The 17,720-nt window shown below is 44.2% G+C and overlaps 1 protein-coding gene across 1 annotated transcript in view; it reads right to left on the reverse strand.

Moving 5' to 3' along the window:
- Positions 1-929: 929 nt before the first annotated feature.
- The window catches only part of FOXN2 (forkhead box N2), a 29,999-nt gene continuing 13,208 nt past the window's right edge, over positions 930-17,720 (reverse strand). The window contains 6 exon segments of the mRNA XM_082307165.1: positions 930-1,033; positions 1,035-1,464; positions 1,929-1,997; positions 5,049-5,113; positions 9,375-9,499; positions 16,446-16,996. Coding sequence (XP_082163291.1) covers positions 1,000-1,033; positions 1,035-1,464; positions 1,929-1,997; positions 5,049-5,113; positions 9,375-9,499; positions 16,446-16,982 — 1,260 coding nt within the window. The 5' untranslated portion in view covers positions 16,983-16,996 and the 3' untranslated portion in view covers positions 930-999.

The following is a 17,720-nucleotide window of genomic DNA, read 5'->3' on the forward strand; positions in this document are numbered from 1 at the left end:
AGATGTTGCAGGACTACACAGCTACTACATATTCAGCAGTGGTGGTAACACAAGGACAACATCAAACTTGGCAAGTGGCAGCTTTCACTGTTGGCTACATCTAAGATGCATGTATGCATGCGTGCATCCGCATGAAAAGGACACCCTCCTCCGCCCCCCCCAAAAAGACAATTTGTCTTAAGATGAAAAAAACAACCAAACCTGTTTTCCTTCAGGAATCTGACCCGCACACAGCAGATTTGGGGGAAGGAAGAAAAAAAAAAAAAAAAAAAAGAAACTGCGGGTGGTACCCACCTCAGCTACCCCTCATCCCCACTCTTCCAGGGGGTACTTAGCATCTTGCTGAAAGCAGCTCCTGGACTGCTACAGGTTTTCAGCTGCTGTGTCAGATGGGCTGAAAACTCCAGCCACTCGGAGCTGCTTCACCAGCATTTCCACTGGGACCTGTCTCAGAAGAGCGAAGAGAGGACGGGTGGGAGGAGGCAACCGAGCCAGGACCCCTCCCCCCTCCCCCCCTTTCTTTCTTTTTCTCCTCGTTTTTAATCCTTTATATGGAAGTCAGAGCCCTTAGACAGGGCAAAATTCACCTCTGCAGATGGGGCCAGCAGAGATGTCAATATGATCCACAATGTGCATCTGAACAAACATATCTCTGGAAAAAAAATAAAATCGACTATTAAAAAGAAAAAAAAAAAATTAAGTGATCATTAAGAAGTATGCTTTCAGGTTTTCACAAGTCATGCATCTCTTCTAATTTGAGAAGATTAAATAATTTTTTTCTTTTTAGGCAGTGATTTAAAAATAAATGCTAAATTATAGTTAGCGCCAAAAATAAAAAAGCAATGAGTCCTTTTATGGCTTTGATCTCCCTTGTGAAGGGTAAAAGTAGAAGAGTATTGCCACAATTAAAAAAAATATATGTATATATTCAACACTGAGAAACATACTATTTTTTCCTTTGCTTGTGACAGTGGGTCTTTGCAGTACTTATTAAGGAACTCAAGCACGTTTGGATGCCAGCAAGGTGGAGCAGAGACCCCGCTGCTTCTTTCAACTCCTCATCAATTTCTTGACATAACTCCTTGAGTGCTTTGTTGCTAGGCTGACTTTCCTCAGAGGTATCTACACAAGGTTGTGATGCATAGCCACTGTCTCCAAGAGGATCATCTTCATAGTCAACGTCCGTATCCACTTCGCTGTGAAATCCTTCGCTGCCATCGCTTCCGTCATGGCTGGTCTTGGAGATAAATTCATACACCTCGTCAAGAGAGGACAAGGAAGACACGCTGGACCTAGATGCACAGCGCTGGGAACCCATGCTGCTGGCACTGTAGTTGTGATCCTCCTTCGGATCGATATTGGTGGCCGCAGAATCATTTTCCTGCAAATTTATGGAACTGGGAGGATTGAACGCACTGCCGTAACTCCTCTTCTTAGGTGCCTTCAAAGGCTGAGGTTTCTCACCTATTAAAAACAAGATTCGTCAGTAAGCTCATACTCCAATGAGATCACCTGCAAAATGAGCACACTATGGCTAGCTGACTGCAAAGTAAGCTGAACGTGAGCAATTAAAAGTCGTAATATCTTGTGCACATTTACTGTCATCCGCAGAGGACAATAGTCTTCAGCTAATCACAGCTAAGAGCTGGAGAAACAGAGAAGTAGCTAAGAAATTCTTCTTACCATCTAGCACAAAGAGGGCAGGGGAAGAACTTTGCAGAAAAAACAAAATTAACTGGGGAAAAAAAAAAAGAAGGTAGTTCTATAAAACTCTGCAATGCTAGCAGAAAGAATAATCAACCCAGAATTGCTCCTTGACTGCTCTTACTATTTGGAAACAAGACCATACTCGTTTCCTGAAACTTTATAAAGAAAACATTTAGCTACTGGGTAGAGAAGAAAAACAGAGTAAAATGGCTTATGCTTACAGTCCAACATCCCTTGTTGAATGGAAGTATTTAACAGCATCATCGCGGTAGCAGCATCAATATCGGATTCTGTGAAGGAGAAGCAGCAAAACATTAGATCTCAGCTAAGCCTGACAAAATGAGGTCCCTAGAACATACAAAGATTATATATCTGCATATATTGGCCTACAACAAAGCGGGGGGGGGAATGTGTGAATTTAGACAGAGCATGACTTTTATACAGTGCAATATGGTTACAGAACAGTCTCATATCTTAACTATGATATTCAAAAGCTGAATTCTCACACTGCACTTACCACAGCTGAAGCCAAGAATCAGCGACATTAATTAGACATTCGTATGACGATGCTGTTGCTATACTTATCAACAAGTGGCTTTTGTTTGTACCGGTTGAGAGAGAAAGATTACGCATATGGCACAGCAAAGCATCTCAGCAGCTTCATACCCTGGTTATGTGAATTTGCAAGGCTGAGGAACGAACGCGCCCATTAACGCGGCACTAATTCAGCACACCTCTCCTCCAGCAGTATTTTTCATGCTAACAAGTCAAACGTTAAAAATCAAGAAGACGAGGCGGGAAAGGGCAGTGAACTGCTCGATCTAGAAAGCATGGGGATCTAAATAATAAATAGGCACTTTAAAAGATTTAGGTGAACTGCAGTGCTTTTAGCTACGGTGACAAGCACTGCTGTAAAACTCCATCCTTTCCCACACAGTGTATTGCTTACATCTCAAAAAGGGCACCTTGAGAACATTATGGCAAAGAGCAACATTTCTAACCAGAATCAGGTGAAAAGGAAAAAGAAACAAGCACGCCTTTCCCACTCATTTCAGGACACGCTCATGCACTTCAACAAAGAGGAAATCCAAGGTCTTCCTTTGCTCACTTCAGCTATGGATGATGGAGAGACAGGCTATATATTCCTCTCCTTACACGGGAGACAAATATGTAAGACTATATATGGGTTTTGGGTTTTTTTTCATATATGGTGGACTAACCAGGCAAAAGAGGAGCAAAGAGACTGTGAGCTCTCACAAGAACCTTGGTGTCTCGGAGCAAAAGACCACATCTGAGGTGTACGTATGTACATACGTACATACACGTGGTGAGCGGAGAAGGGGGGCTGGAAGACAACGCGTGGAAAGCGTCGGCAGCGATCAGAATGGGCTCTCAGTCCTGCTGAACTGTAACTGAGGTGAGAATTGCCAAAGTGAAACATCAGCAATGTCATTCTTGATGGCATTTCTCATTTCTCATCCCATCATATGCATTAACTATGTTACTGAATTTGAGGGGAGGGTTGGTGTTGGGAGGGGGACTGCAGAATTGTCAATTTGGCTTCCTTATTTTATATAATTGTCCCTAACTTCATCTTGGTGAAGGAGAAATTTGAAGAAGATGTCACCTTGGGAATGCTGTACCAACATGGAAAGGGGACTGAGCTGCTGTTTCCAACACAGGTTATAAAACATACACATTCCCCCCTTGTTTTCACTTTCTATCATTTTAAAACCAGCATACTTTAAGGTCTATACCATTGCACTCATGAGATTATTTTATTTTATTCCGTTTTGTCTTTTTTTGGCAGCAACAGAGCCCCTGAATTTACAAGTCGTATGTATCCAACTGACAAAAAGAAATAAAAAAAAGCATGAAGAGTTACTTTCCTCCACTACCATAATCAGAAAGTGAAATATTCTCATTCCTTACTTGGTATCACAGACACTTTATTTTAACACATGATGTTGGTATATATAAGCACCACCTTGTTAAAATGACAAGCAATCAGAGGCATTAATGCAACACAGAATTACTACCTGCAAATAGCATTCCTGCATGTTAGTATTCCCAAAGAAAGAGGAGAGACACTTCTGCAGTGACTTCCTAGCAGTGCTCTGCTTCAACACGAACGTGCTTTGGCTTTACTTGTGATTGCTCTCCTCGATAGAGCAGTATTTCCCAAATTTATGCTTCCCCAGCAGAATGGCTGAGGAAGCACCTTATTACAAGGAATTCTTTCATCTGCGCAACAGCTGCCCTATACGACCCTGGGAGCGTTAATGGCTTTCCTCTAATGCCAGGGAGATGCTGAACAGGTTCACCGAGATGCAGAAATTAAAGGAGAGCAGATATACGTCATTATTTCGGCACCTCCGGTGTAGCAAATTGGAATAGTTAGCATCAGACTGGCAATCTCATCCACAGTAATATCCTGAGCATGACTCGGTCTGATCCAATCTTTCTCCACCAAGTTTTGGTGACTATGGTTAAAATAACCTTTATGCAACATAAAAGCTTTTGACATGACTTGTTTTCTCCTCCACCTACTTCATAACTTGTGCAGGAAACACAGAGGGATATAAACTATGTCGAGGAGCAGCACTGCAGCCTATGGTATCAAGACCTGTATTCGGAGTCCGTATATTAAACCCATCCTGTTCCTCTGTCCCAAGAGTTAAAATGAACATTTTGCAAATTTTAAGGTGATGCCTTAAACTAAACAGACATCATGAGGCTATTCTGTTAACTGGGTTAATATCCAGAACTTAGGTCTTCCTGCATAACTACACCAGCAGTAACACCAGCTTTGGCCCAACTTTCTGGCAAGTGAGTGAAAAGTACCACACAGCTATGAAATACTCCTCTGAATTGTTCCACATTCCCCTGCAAATCCTGTCGTGCTCTCCCAGCCACTTGTATCAAACAACCAACTTTAAGGCACTTCTATGGCCACATCCCACAAGTTTTATACATTAAAATTTGCTGCCTTCTGTTCTCAGTTCTTGGTAACCAATAAAAGTAGTGTAGATATGTAGCTTCCAGACTGGTTTTCTACTGAACTATTCATTCTTTAAGTAGGTCATATTTGGGAGTGATGTGTCTGCTAAATACCTTCCTGGAAGAACAAGACAACTCCTATTACATCTCGAGACTCATCTTATAGATTTAAACTTAATACACAAGTGTCTAATATAATGAGCAAGCATTCTACTACATCAGGTTTTTTTCGTAATCGAGCAGACCCTTCAGAGCAGGTCCATACACAACATCAGCTGGGCTTCAGTACACGCTCGTGACTAAAAACCGGGGAGCAGAACGAAAGAGAATTAAATGTTTACCTTTGAGAGCTCGGCCATGGTTCTGCTGAAGGACTGAAGTTAGGTAGTGAGGGGACGCTGACCTACTGGAAAGAAATTCAACAAGTCAAAGCCAAGCCCCAATTAGCCAAATGATTTGTACAAAGTATAGTAAACACAATACTATGATCATAGAAAGGTAAAAACAAAACTAACCCAATCCCCACAGTTCGGTGGGCAAGCAATTTCTATTGCCCTCAGCAGATGGCTTGACACATTTGTTGATGGTTTATGTAGCATGATGAAGCGAACATGAGCATTTGCAAAACATCCCTAAACACACACGCTAAGTGAAAGTCTTGTTGGCAGGAGATACTAATTTCTACAGATTTTATGCACCTGCCTAAAAGCTGGATTTTAAATAAAGAGAAGTATTTTTCCGTAAGTAAAACCTACATGTGATCAAAACATTAGTTTATACAGGGATGCTTAGAGCCGAGGAGCAACAGAATAAATAAGGACCAGTTGTGTCCGTCTGCTCTTCAAAACAGTGGTGGGAGATGAACAAAAATGAAAGGTAGTGTCATGCAAAGAGCCAGTAAAGAACCAAAACCAAACCAAGTTATCTGAAGCTGGCCTGTTTTGGTGATGCTGTCTGCTTTTCTGCATTATCAGACCAGCTTTGCACCAGAATAAAGGGGAAGTTAAAGCTTTCACATGGTTTTCTGCTACACACCCAGCCCTAGTTATTCAGTTCATTATAAAGGTACTAGCAAACTGTCAGAAATAAATACAACAGAAATAGTACACAATGATTAAAATTGCATGAAACATAGCAATGTGCCATCTTTTACAGTATTGCTAGAAGAATTCAAAGGGTGATGAGCAGAATTTTCAAGCCCAACCTGTAACAGCAACCTCACAGGATTAACGGGATGACTTCTATCATTAAGGTGTGTTTACCTTCTATATTTATCACATTTATAGGCAGCTCTATTTTCCAAAATAAGGCACAGCCACAAATCCCCCCTCAAAATCACACAGCTGCTAAGTGCTTTGTATTTTTTTTTAAACTATTGGTCTAGATCATTAATTAAAACAATTATTTCCATTCTAAAAATACCTTTTTAAAACTAAAATCTTCATTCTTTAAGTTGAATTTTGAACAAAATATTTTTCATGGGTCACTGGCCGGTGCTGTAGCTGCACACATCTTAATAACCCTGAGATCAGCTCTGCACAGGTGTTTATGAGGGATACCCCGACTTGCCATCATAGCACCCAAACTCAGCTGGCCATTAGTAACAGCTCCAAAGGCTAGCACAGTGCAGGCTGGTAATGACAAGGAGATTAAAAAAAAAAAAAAAAAAAAAAAAAAAAAAAAAAAGGCAACAAGGTGGCTTGAAATGCATCATCCAAACTACGTAAGGAGCTCTTGCAGCACTGCAGCCTGCCTGGTGTTGGTAACCAAAGTTACTGAAAAGGAGAGTAATATTTAACCATCTCCCAGTGTGGCAACCGATGGGAGAAAGATCCAGTGCAGCTGAACGTAAATATGTGCAAAAGTTGACTTCACTGTCTGGTATGTTTTCTTGTGGGGGTGACAGAGTGCAAAGGGAACAGATCCACAAGTGGGGGTAAAAAAAAAATCAAAAATAATAAAAAAAAAGTCACAAGAAAAGCAATGGACCCACCCCAACATGGCTGGCTCTGCAGTCTGCAGGTAAATTGTACAAAGAGATGCTAAACATCTTCATCCTTTTGCCTGAGCTCAGATCCTTCAAAAATCATATCCACATAGAGCTTTCCTACAGCAAATTAATGCTTAGTATTGATTAAGACAAGCTATGCATATGCATAATGTATTTGCAAGATGAGGACCCTGGCCATCCCCAGAGCCCAGGGGTATAATACATGTAGTACTAGAAACAGAATGCAGCTAGGGGCCTTGCACCGACTTGTTGAACACACCGTGCAGGAATAAAATGCACCAGTGATGCCAATCATCTATGATAATATAAGTTTCAGTTTAACTAGACACAGATTACAGTTTTGGAAAGCTTCTGCTCAAAGTAACACCTTAAATTTTATTTTAAAATGCTGCTGAATGATAGGTATATTCCCAGCTAACACACTGTAAAGTAATTATGAACACAAGCCCTCCCACAGAAAAATTCAGAGACTCTCGCAGTCGAATTCTAGCATCACCCTATAGTTAAATTTGGACAGTCCTTCCAGCCTCTCTCCAGCTGTACCCCTGGGCTTTCCCTTTATCTCTACACACAACGCAGCCCCTTGGGGGCCCTTCCCCAAACTTAAACCAGAATTTAAATATAATACAAGAATTTTTAAACATGGAAGGGAAAAATATAAATCTGGTTTTTCTGTGTATGAGTGAAAGTGCTACAATTTTTTTTATATTAAAGGAAAATAAACCAGCTTTCATTAGGAAGGAGTCGGGTGTCTTCAAATGCTGTTTTTATTTTGTTGTCTTTATAAATATAAGCCTTGCAAAATCCTTCATGTATTGAAGTCAGTGGGAATTTTGCCATGTGGTTTCATTAGGACCAGGATATCCTTGTAATTGTGATTGTTGGCAAGCGTGACTCGTCCTTCAGTGAAGGAAAAAAGTTACTGAAAACAACAGCTTCAAATCAAAGTCCTGATCTCGCAAGTACTTTACTGTTCAGATAAAATCTCTCCTACACCTAGTTTCAGTACGTTGTATTTATACAAGCTAGGTAAATCATACTTCAATGCTTGTATTGTTGGACTAATCTTGAAGACCTTGGAGATATTAAGAGCTTAACTGGTCAAGGCTCTGAACGACCTGCCCTAGGCTGAGTCTGTCTTGATGCTCTGCTCCTCTGGCTGGACAGACAACATCCAGAGGTCCCTTCCCATCTGTATTATTCTCTAAATTTTAAAGTTTGACCATGTAAACATAGACACAGTGTTAACCAAGCTTTCAAGGACCAAACCTCCACTTGAGTTGTACTGAAAAAAACGTAGAAACATTAATGCCTGTAAAAACATTATCACCTAGAGTCCAATTACAGAAGTTTCAATAATTTTTGTTCCCATAAAACAAAGCCGGACAATACCATCAGCCATCTCATACTTTCCGATTTGACTATTTCTTAATATTTCAGGGTTATTTTAGTAATGCTTCCATTCCAGCAGAAAGGTGGAAAACAGGACACTTCTGCCTGGCTCATTCAAACCCAAAATGACCCTTTACAGCTCAAGATGGATGGCAGGTCAGAAACCACTGTTACATCTTGTGGGTTACAAGCCCAACTGGAAGTGCCCAGGCCACACAAATCTTCAGCCGCTGCCGGACAGGTAAGGCTTGCACGCAGGTGCAGGCTCCCAGGGTCAACGTCCCGTTGGACCCTTAGAAATGTCTGCTTAATGTTATCAGTTTTACATCCTGCCCCACTAATCCCAGTTCCTCCTGTTTGTTAAGGAAACTCCTCGCGGTAAGGTTAAGGCATAGGGCAATGTACACAGATCTTAATTATCTCTTATCTCACCCAAATTCTTTGCTGAACTAGATAAACCGGCCACGTGCCTACCTAAGAACTGAGCTCACCAACAGCAACACATTCCTCTCTGCTTTCTGTTCTCCTCCTCTCTGTCCTGCCTCTACAGGCTGACCCAGCTGCCCTTCCTCTTCCTCTACTGAGGATGCATGACGTTGACTTCAAATTCTCCAAAATCTATTGCCTAATCTTAAAATGTGTCGGATGAGGAAGCCCTGATTTCAGAAGTCTTGCATGCTCCACCTCAGAGTATGGTTACAGCAAATGCTGTTCTTCCTATCCCTGCTGCAAAATGCTTTTAACAGCCTTGGAGAAAAACACCCCTCTCTTAGACCAGCCTCTCTAAGCACTTCAGATTGTAGAAAAGTTGATTGCTTTTGACAACAGCATAGAACACATACATTTTATGACCAGACAGGTGACTTACAGAAGACACACACCTCCTTCCAAGCTAGCAGCACCAGGCACCCTAGATCAATCCCAGTGAACTGTGCTTGAAGGAGGATTTTCCTCCAGCTCCTGGGACTGCTTGCCCTCCAGAGAAATGGGGCTCACCAGTAAGCACCCAGCACAGCCCCGACCTTCTTCTTTTAAACTCTCCAAGTTACAAAGACGACTGGGACACAAACCCCAGAGCTGCTCTCTGAGAAGCCTGAGCTCGTTACATCTCCCCGCCTTCTCCAGCCAGTCTCACCTAAGCCCCACTCAAATTCTTCTCTTGGGTGGCTGCTGGTAACAACGCGTCAGCATCCGCTCGGGCATCTCCTCTGCTAGGTGGAGTAACATAACCGCGCGCCACGCTTGGATGAGAAAATTCACCTACCTTGGTGGTGACGCCGGCGGAGTATAAAATGCAAGTGCTGAAGGAAAAGGCTGCTTTTTCAGTGCTTGGACAAGATTAGGTTTATATTCTGGGTCAACGCACCATAACGAACCTTTTCCATTCACCTGCAAGAAAGAAGTACTGCAAATTAGAAAATCCAGGGCGTTACAGTCATTCCTAGTTCAATATTCCTAAGACACAGTAAAATGCAATGATGTAGGCATCCACCGCTGTATAGCTGATGTACATCACCTGCATGAAAAGCAGATGCTCCTAAACCGAGCATGTGGTCCCGAAACCCTCATTATACGGTATGGAAACACCCGTCTTGCAGCTTGGGATGGCTTCTCAAAGCCCCATTTCCATTCACATTTGTCCACTGAAAGCTGTAAACCTTATTTAAACACTTGGTAAATACAGCTGTGAGTTTAAGGATGTGTCCAGGCATCACTGAACTAATCAGCAGTCTTTTGATTAACGGGTTTCTAAGTAAGAAACCAAAGCAACTTTCCCTTTGCTTAGATATGGCCACATACTAATTTAACTTTACACGACCCTGTCAAAGCAACTTGCTGGATGCTCAGCTATAAAATGGATTATTCCCACTTTTTCAAAATCTGAAAACCTAATTAATGTATTTTGATGCACCTAACAATGTAAGCACCACTGTGCTAGTCATTCTTGATATTAAATTTGATATGCCAAAAGTTAAGCAAGATAAAGCACCTCCTGCTCCTCTCAAGGGTTTCTTCACATATTTACTATATAAAGAAAAAACCTGCTTTTTCAAGCCTGCTAGTTCTTAGAACATAAAAAGGAAAATTAAAAAGGAAAAGTTAAAACAATTCTATAATCACTGACCTGATAGATCAGCTAACAGCTCTACAGGTAGCAGTGCCGGGTTTTTTGGGGGGAAACAGATGTTACAGGGGTGGTCATGCACATGGCAGAAGGATGGGGCAGCTCTACACCCGAATGGGAAGATCTTTCTATAGGATTTTTGGGATAAAAGTCTCAGACGAAAAACCCGAGCTTCGTGGAGCACCTCCTGCGAGCCCACAGAGACCAGCTGGCCTCCTGCCAGCATCAAGGGGGTATTAATACCATTTTATGGATGGATACTCCATGACTTATTTAAGACTGAAAAGGAACCCACAAAGCATCTAAGTCTATGGTCCTATTTAAGTCATGGGACTTTTCCTGACAAGAGGAAATCTTTTGCTATCAACAGTGAAAAATCAAATCAGGGAGAGCTCCAGCTGAGAGACAGAGAGATGATGCTCCAAAATTTTAGTTGAAGCCACTGCCTTTCATAAAGATCTCTGAGCTGCAGCATCTATCAGAGTTATTTATTTTTTTAATCTGAATCTTTCTCCTACTCATCTTTTCATGCTAAAACTGAGCACAGCCTGTAACACACCTATCAAGAAGCTTACCTTTAATTACACAGCCAATTCCTTCACCGTGGTGACTGGCAGAATGATTTAGCCAGCTAGGTACTAACGGGGGGTATCCTCCCAACTGGCTCCATCCTTCCTCTCAATGACAGACTAATGCCCTGATCCCTTCCCTACACCTCTCTTGGAGACAGATCCTTTCCCTGGCTGGCTCATTACTTCTCCCCTGTAAAAGACGCTGCCTAACTCTAGCTTTTTTTTTTTTTTTTTTTTTTAAGTAGCTTTGAGGCTTGCCCAACCAACACACTACTGCCCTATGCTACTTTATCTGCTACTTTAGGTGAGCACTTCCACTTGACACCTAATTCAGTTCAGCTGTGGGCTGCAGCCAGAACGGGGTTAGCTTCCCTCTCTCATCTTCCCAGACACTTACTCCCACCAGCTTGCTGCCCTGATAATACAACACCCTGATTTTGGGTGGGTATTGCAACCGCGAGCTGAAGCGGGGCACACCCTGAAGCCATACACACACTCAATCCAATGCAAGAGGCGATAAACAGGGTGACTTCTTCTTTGGGTGGTAAGATTGAGTTAGGCGTAAAGCAAAACCACGCTTCCACCCACCATTATCTGTACTAAAAGCAGACATTGAGCAAAAGAGGTGATGCCCATGGGGCTGCTCGTGTGTGCTCACATCTGCTGCTTAGCAAAGACACACAGTGGAAAGCCAACGCAGGTCTGAAGTTAGTGCCATGCTTTAGGGGAAAGCCATGCACAACTGGAGCTGAAAACCCCATAAAACACAGATACAGCTTTAAAACACACCAGCGGTCTAACCACAGCAACAAAAAAAGACTGTGCCATTTCTCCTAGCAAAGACAAAGCCTCGGTGATACAAAATGCTAAACCGCCTTTGGAGGTTACTATTTCACGTGTACAGTGGGGCAACTGTTGATGTGCTAGCTGAAATGTAGATGTAACTTTTACTTACCACCTACCGAAACGTCCCTCCAGAGTCAGTGCAGAGCAGCCACCAGGCTGTTTTGACTCTCCATCTCAAAACGAGCAGGCAGTTAAAATTGTTCTGAGATGATTTTTTGGTCTATCATCTCTTCTGCATCTTTCTAACATTTCTTATTTGACCTGCAGGATTTTATCTAGCCAAATAAAGAGAATTGGGAAGGAAAATAATTCCTGCATTTTGAAGCATTGGACTATTTCATAACAACAGTAAGTTTCCCCCAGCATTTTGGGGCTTGATTATACCAACATGGGTTGGAAACAAGATGCCCCCCATGGTGCAGCCTTGTCCTTTACCTTTACCACCGCCCCGCCATAGTCCTTCCTCTGCTAGCAGTGAAGTATGACCACCGACTATGACCAGATCAGCGAGGAAAGCCCAAGGAGTGACCGAAGCAGAGCAACTCAGCTGGCATCAGTGGCTCGGGCTCGCTGCAGAGGCAGACACCCGTCCCCACGCTGCAGAAAGCCCTCCATGAGTGTCAGCCCTGGGCAGCGGCCCCGGCTCCATCGGGTATGGGCAGTTCTCACCAGCTGCTTCCGCTTGAGCTAGGTGAACCACTGGAAAATATTGTGCATGTGCATGGAGGTACATGGTATATTCACCAAGAGGTTTATCAGATAACTGACATCTCTTTTCTATCTCTACAGGCTTATAGATGGGACCTGCTCTTTGCCCGAATATTTGAATAGACACAGATTGCTTACCACCATCTCTTGTAAAAAAAAAAAAAGACAAACCCTAAAAGAAGAAAAAAAACCCTAAAACACATATCTACCAAGAAGGAGAAAGGGAGATCTGTTGGAAGATATTCAAGCCCTGTCCCCCCGCAACCTCCAGAGGAGACAGTGGCAGGGCCACCTCCATGTGAGCAGTGGAATGCCGAGTTGATGCTTGATGCAGATGCCACTCCTGCTTCCTCACACCTTTTCTCCCCAGTGATACCGATTAATAAAAAATCCCCAGACCCACAATTGTAAAAACAAGTCCAGCAAAGAGCAGGGAGACTCTTCAGGGCTTCCAACTCCAAACCACTTTTCACTTCAGGTCCTCCCTTGCTGTATATCAGACCCTGCTCCCTCAAATAAAGCAATATCCCACTGTAGACCTCCTTCCCCCCGACCCCAAGGCTGTGTGACAGTCCTTAAGATGCAAAGAGCATTAGCAGTATCTTCTGAGGATCGCTAGCCCGCAATCACACCTCCACATCTTCAGGGGCATCAGGGCCACAGCAGGTATGCTGGAAGGCAAGCAAGGGTCACAGGGACTGGCTCCAGCGCTGTCCCCTTGCTTTTCATCAGCTCCAGCTCCCAGCCACCATTACCAGAGGACCACTGAAACCTCATCTGTCTGGATGACTGCGGACATGAGCTCAACTGCAACTCTAATAAGAAAGGGTATTTCAGCTCCTAAGTCCATCACCTGGGGTAAACCTTGACAAACCACTTAGATACAGCAGCACCACAACATGTGCATACAGAAAGGGTAATGTATATTTTAGCAGAGATTTGACGTACATACTTCCTGTTTCCATGGCACGAGAAGTTCCTCCTCTCGACTGCAGTGCTGGCTCATAAGACATCTCAAAGCAGTTACCTTCCCTTCAGCGCCCTTCAACTCATTAAAAGAAAACCATAATGCACAACATTTTTCAGCAGTCCAAGCAAGGATAGCCTTCCCTCAATCTCTGCTGAATGCCATCCTAGGCTCCCGAACGCCTGCAGCCTGCTGCGACAGGCAGGGGAAAGGTATTTAGCCGGCTGATACAAATATAAGTGCAAATAGAAGAACCATCCGCAGGTACATCCGCAGCATGATGTGGCACAGCTCGGTGGAAATAGCTCTGCGGAGTGAGAGAGTTGGTGCTAGGGGATCACCTACATGTGCCTTGGAGGTTTTTTTACTCCGGATCTGCTACAGCAGGGTCTTGTGGACAATGTCCGGGAGCAGTCAGGACACAGCAAGCACACTCCTGCGGCACCTCTTCCAGGTTAGCATCAGCCAAAATGAATCCAGTTCATTTGTCCCGAAACTGCCCTGCAGTGCCAGCTCACATGGTTAAGTGGGGGAAAAATCAGGAGATTCACTTCGAAACGTGAAGTCTAAACAACAATATTAGCGTTACAGCAAACATGAGGAAGGACTCCTCCTGGTTTTGCTGCCAGACCTCCAAGAGATGATTTCGTAGCTGACGGCTGGCAGCAGTAGCCAGGGAGGTGTCAGAAAGCAGCCTGCCCTGGGATGCAGAGGCACAGACACTCCCCTCCTGTCAGACATTCACACTCTTCCAATACGAGAGCCCCAGTTCATTTGAAAGGCTTTAAAACCCTTCTTACCCTGACTTTACAAAATAAAACATGCTCCTCCCATGTAACATGCCATAGGCACCTCTGCTTCCACAGGCACTAGGGACAGAAGAAAGCCGACTACGGGCTCCCTTCGAGACACAGTTAAGATGCCATTAACAAATAAAAAATGGAGGAAAATACAAAATTATCGTGCCCTCTCAGAGAAGCACCCAGAGGCATTGCCAGCACATGGTTACAGGCAACACAATCAGTAAGACAAGCTTGCAAGCTAAGGCCGCTCGCTGCAAGAAGTGACACCCGAGGAGCTCATCCAAAGGGGTCTGCAGCATTCCTGTCATCCCCCATGGAGTCTCCGCATGCCACTGCACGCCACGGACTTATTTTGCAGGAAGAATTTGGAGCAGTACCCTCATCTGGTCCTTTTCTAAGCAGGGCAGAGGGTAAAGATTTAACTACTGTGTGTTGGAAATGGGGAAGCTTCAGCAAAGTTTCAGGAGGGGCTTTTTTAGGGAGGTTTTTTTTGGTAAATGCAGTTTCTGTTCTTAAGAATTAGAGAGTTGTGCAGTCTCTAGAGCCTTGGGAAAATGCTGACAGAGCACATCAGCATCACCGTAGTGGTAGTGGTGGTACTTACTTACTCTACATTTTGTTTTTCCTACTAGAGCTGTCACATCTAGCAGCAAACCATCCTTTGGCTTTCCTTCAGCTGCTCGGAGCCCAGCAATACTGATGGAGTCGGCAGGGTAAGCAGAGGACTGGGCAGTCTCAAGCTCCTGCTGCCCACATGCCAAGACATGAGGTTTGACTGGTAACTCCTAAACGTCGAGGGTTTCCAGGCTGGAAATGGCTGAGCTTTAAAGGGCAGATCCACAGACAGCAGGAACTTGTACACCAATTTAGGATATTTCCCTTCCCTGCCCCAATTTTTCTGAAACTCATCTCTCCCGGACAGAGCCACCCAGTCCTTTAAGGGCACCTTTGCCATCTGCAGCAGCGTGTGGTCGCTGCTCAGGTCCACGTCCTTCACACAGGCACAGCTTGAAGCATCTCAGTTACTCCATTACAGCACCTGAAGCCACATTAAAAGCCCATCCTGACACTCGGCAGGACTCAGCCATGGGCGAGTTACTGGACTCACCACACAGCAGTAAAAAAGTCTTTTTTTTTTCCAGAGCAAAGCTGCTGCTCAGGAAAACACCACCCTAACAATTTAAGGTAAAAGCAGGTAAAATGTCAGTAAAAACTGACGTTCAGTCCTACCAGTACAAGGCAGTCCTTCCTGATGCCCACTCAGCTCCAGGACCTCTATCTACAGCAAGAGGCTGTCAAGCATGCCAGGCATTGCATGCATTTCTGATAACAAGCCTGTTACCACTTAGGCTGACCCCCAAGCACACGGGTCCGGGATTTGTTTGTTGACTTTTGGTATGTGCTTTGTTGGTTTATTTAAGTCAGAGCCGGCTCTTTGAGAAATGGGATGGGAAATGAGAGAAGGAAGAAGGACTAGTAAAATCGTACAAATCAGAATAAGAAAGAATTTGTACAGAAAAGAGTATCCTTGACTTCAAGAAGTGAAGCTTGTGTCTGCACCACGTAGACACACTGATATGTTATGACAGACGTTAAAGAAATACGGTATATTAAGTGCAGCAGTTAAGATGGTTATTCAAAAGCTAGAGCTGTGCTAAGTGTAAGAGAAGATCACAGGTGAAGAAGTCAGTTTAATATTCAAGACAGCTTTCAGACAGAGAAACGCTCAGCCATGTACATACAGCGTGCCTGCAAGCAAGGGCACCCTGCAGAAGACCGCATCAGCACCCAAACAGGCAACGCCCGTGCTAGCCAAGGGGAAAGCCGCTTGACATCTCGCGATCTCTTCTGCTTCCCGGTGCAATCGTAGCTGTGGCCATGCTGGAAAAGCAGGGAAGGAGGAACACACCCCAAAATTTCAGCGTGGGAAAACAGAGAGAGCACCAGTTTAAGAAGCTTCAACAAAAAGACATCCTAAGATAGATGTCTGAAATTTCAGGCTGGCTATCACAGGCTAACAAAATTATAAGTAAGTGGAAACAGGATCCTTTGCAATAGCATGCTAGCCAGCTTTAAAAAGGATGGATTACAGGTAGTTCTACCCAGGTCAGTACTAAATAACAAAACCAAGAGACTTTTGTCATCCTGTGATTTGTCAGAGGTGGCATTTCCAAACCATCTCCAGCTGCAAATAAAGTGTTAGAGGACATGGAGGGGAAAAAGAACACCCCAAAAAGTCCTTGAGAACAACAGAGTCCTCTCCATTTCCCCCTGAATTTCAACCTTGATCCACCTCCCTCCCACCAGGTCTCACCTTGCCATGGCTTCTCTCCACCTTTCGGAAACACTTGTTCAAGGACAGGTTGTGTCGGACCGAGTTCTTCCAGCCAGTGGGTGCCGTGGCGAAGTAGGGGAAGCGCTCCAGGATCCAGCTGTAGATTTCTTTTACTGGCAAGCTCTTGTTGGGGGAATGCTCAATCGCCATGTAAATGAGAAGGCTGAAAGAGTAAGGGGGTTTGGAAGTGGAGGATTTTTTTTCGGGGTTCTGGTAGCAGGATGGTGAGAAGGATGGCACGCTGTCGCCCTCAATGTCATATAAGGGGCTAACGATCGGAAGACCCTCACTTCCAAGGCTGAAGTTTGTTAGAAGGTTAGTACTTTCATGCAGCCAGTTCAAATTCGTGAGCTCATCGTCTGCTGAATCTCTGTCCACCACAGTGGCCTTCGGCCTGCCGGCATCGCCTGCATCGGGCAAGCTTCCCATCCCATGACACTGCCGTAGTCCTGCAGCTTTTTCTGCTCCTGGCGTTTCAGCTTTCTTATCCGGAGTCATTCCAGTGACTGGACCCATTTAGCTTTATTGGTCTGCAACAAAAGAGACAGTCAGAAATCAATGCAAAACTTCAAAATCACACTGAATGGCAGCCCACCGAATCCAAACACAGTGCTGTACCATCCCCACACTGTGCAAGGATACTGCAGTCACTGATGAGAGCCAGGGTCCAACACAAGGCCCCCGGTAATCTCATGAGCACATGTTAACTCCCCCTGGTTTATAACCAGAACTTACGGTAAGCACTTGGAAACTGCTGTATCTATCTTGAAGTGCCAATCTGGACACAGAAATAATGTCAATTTTGATGTCAACATCTGAAATCTGAAAAAGACCTTAATAGGTAGGATCTAATCCATTGATCTCTCACATTAACTCTTTAGTTATACTCATTATACTGTAAATTGACCCTGTTTAGAAGTGTTTGCCTTTGGTGCTCAAAGAGTAAAAAATAAGTTGCAAAACTTAAACCAGCGTAAAGTCAATTTGGGGTCTCAGTGCAAATGAAGTCTTTACAACCCCCTACAAGTCACAGTTGTTCCCAAGTACTGCCTCTCGTTTTCACCAGGGAAAGATCTGGCCAGCCCATCGGTTCATCAGCTAGGTCCCACGGAGCTGCCCGGGTCCGAAAGACCTTTTCCCTCCCGCAAGGGCTTGCTGCTCTAACTCGGGCTTCCCCCCAGAGCAGAGGGTGGTGGGACCAGCTCCCAACGGGAAGGGACCATCCGCTGGGGTGGCAGCGCAGACCTGTTGCAG

This window comes from Platalea leucorodia (assembly GCF_965183815.1).
Source record: "Platalea leucorodia genome assembly, chromosome: 3".
NCBI lineage: Eukaryota > Metazoa > Chordata > Aves > Pelecaniformes > Threskiornithidae > Platalea > Platalea leucorodia.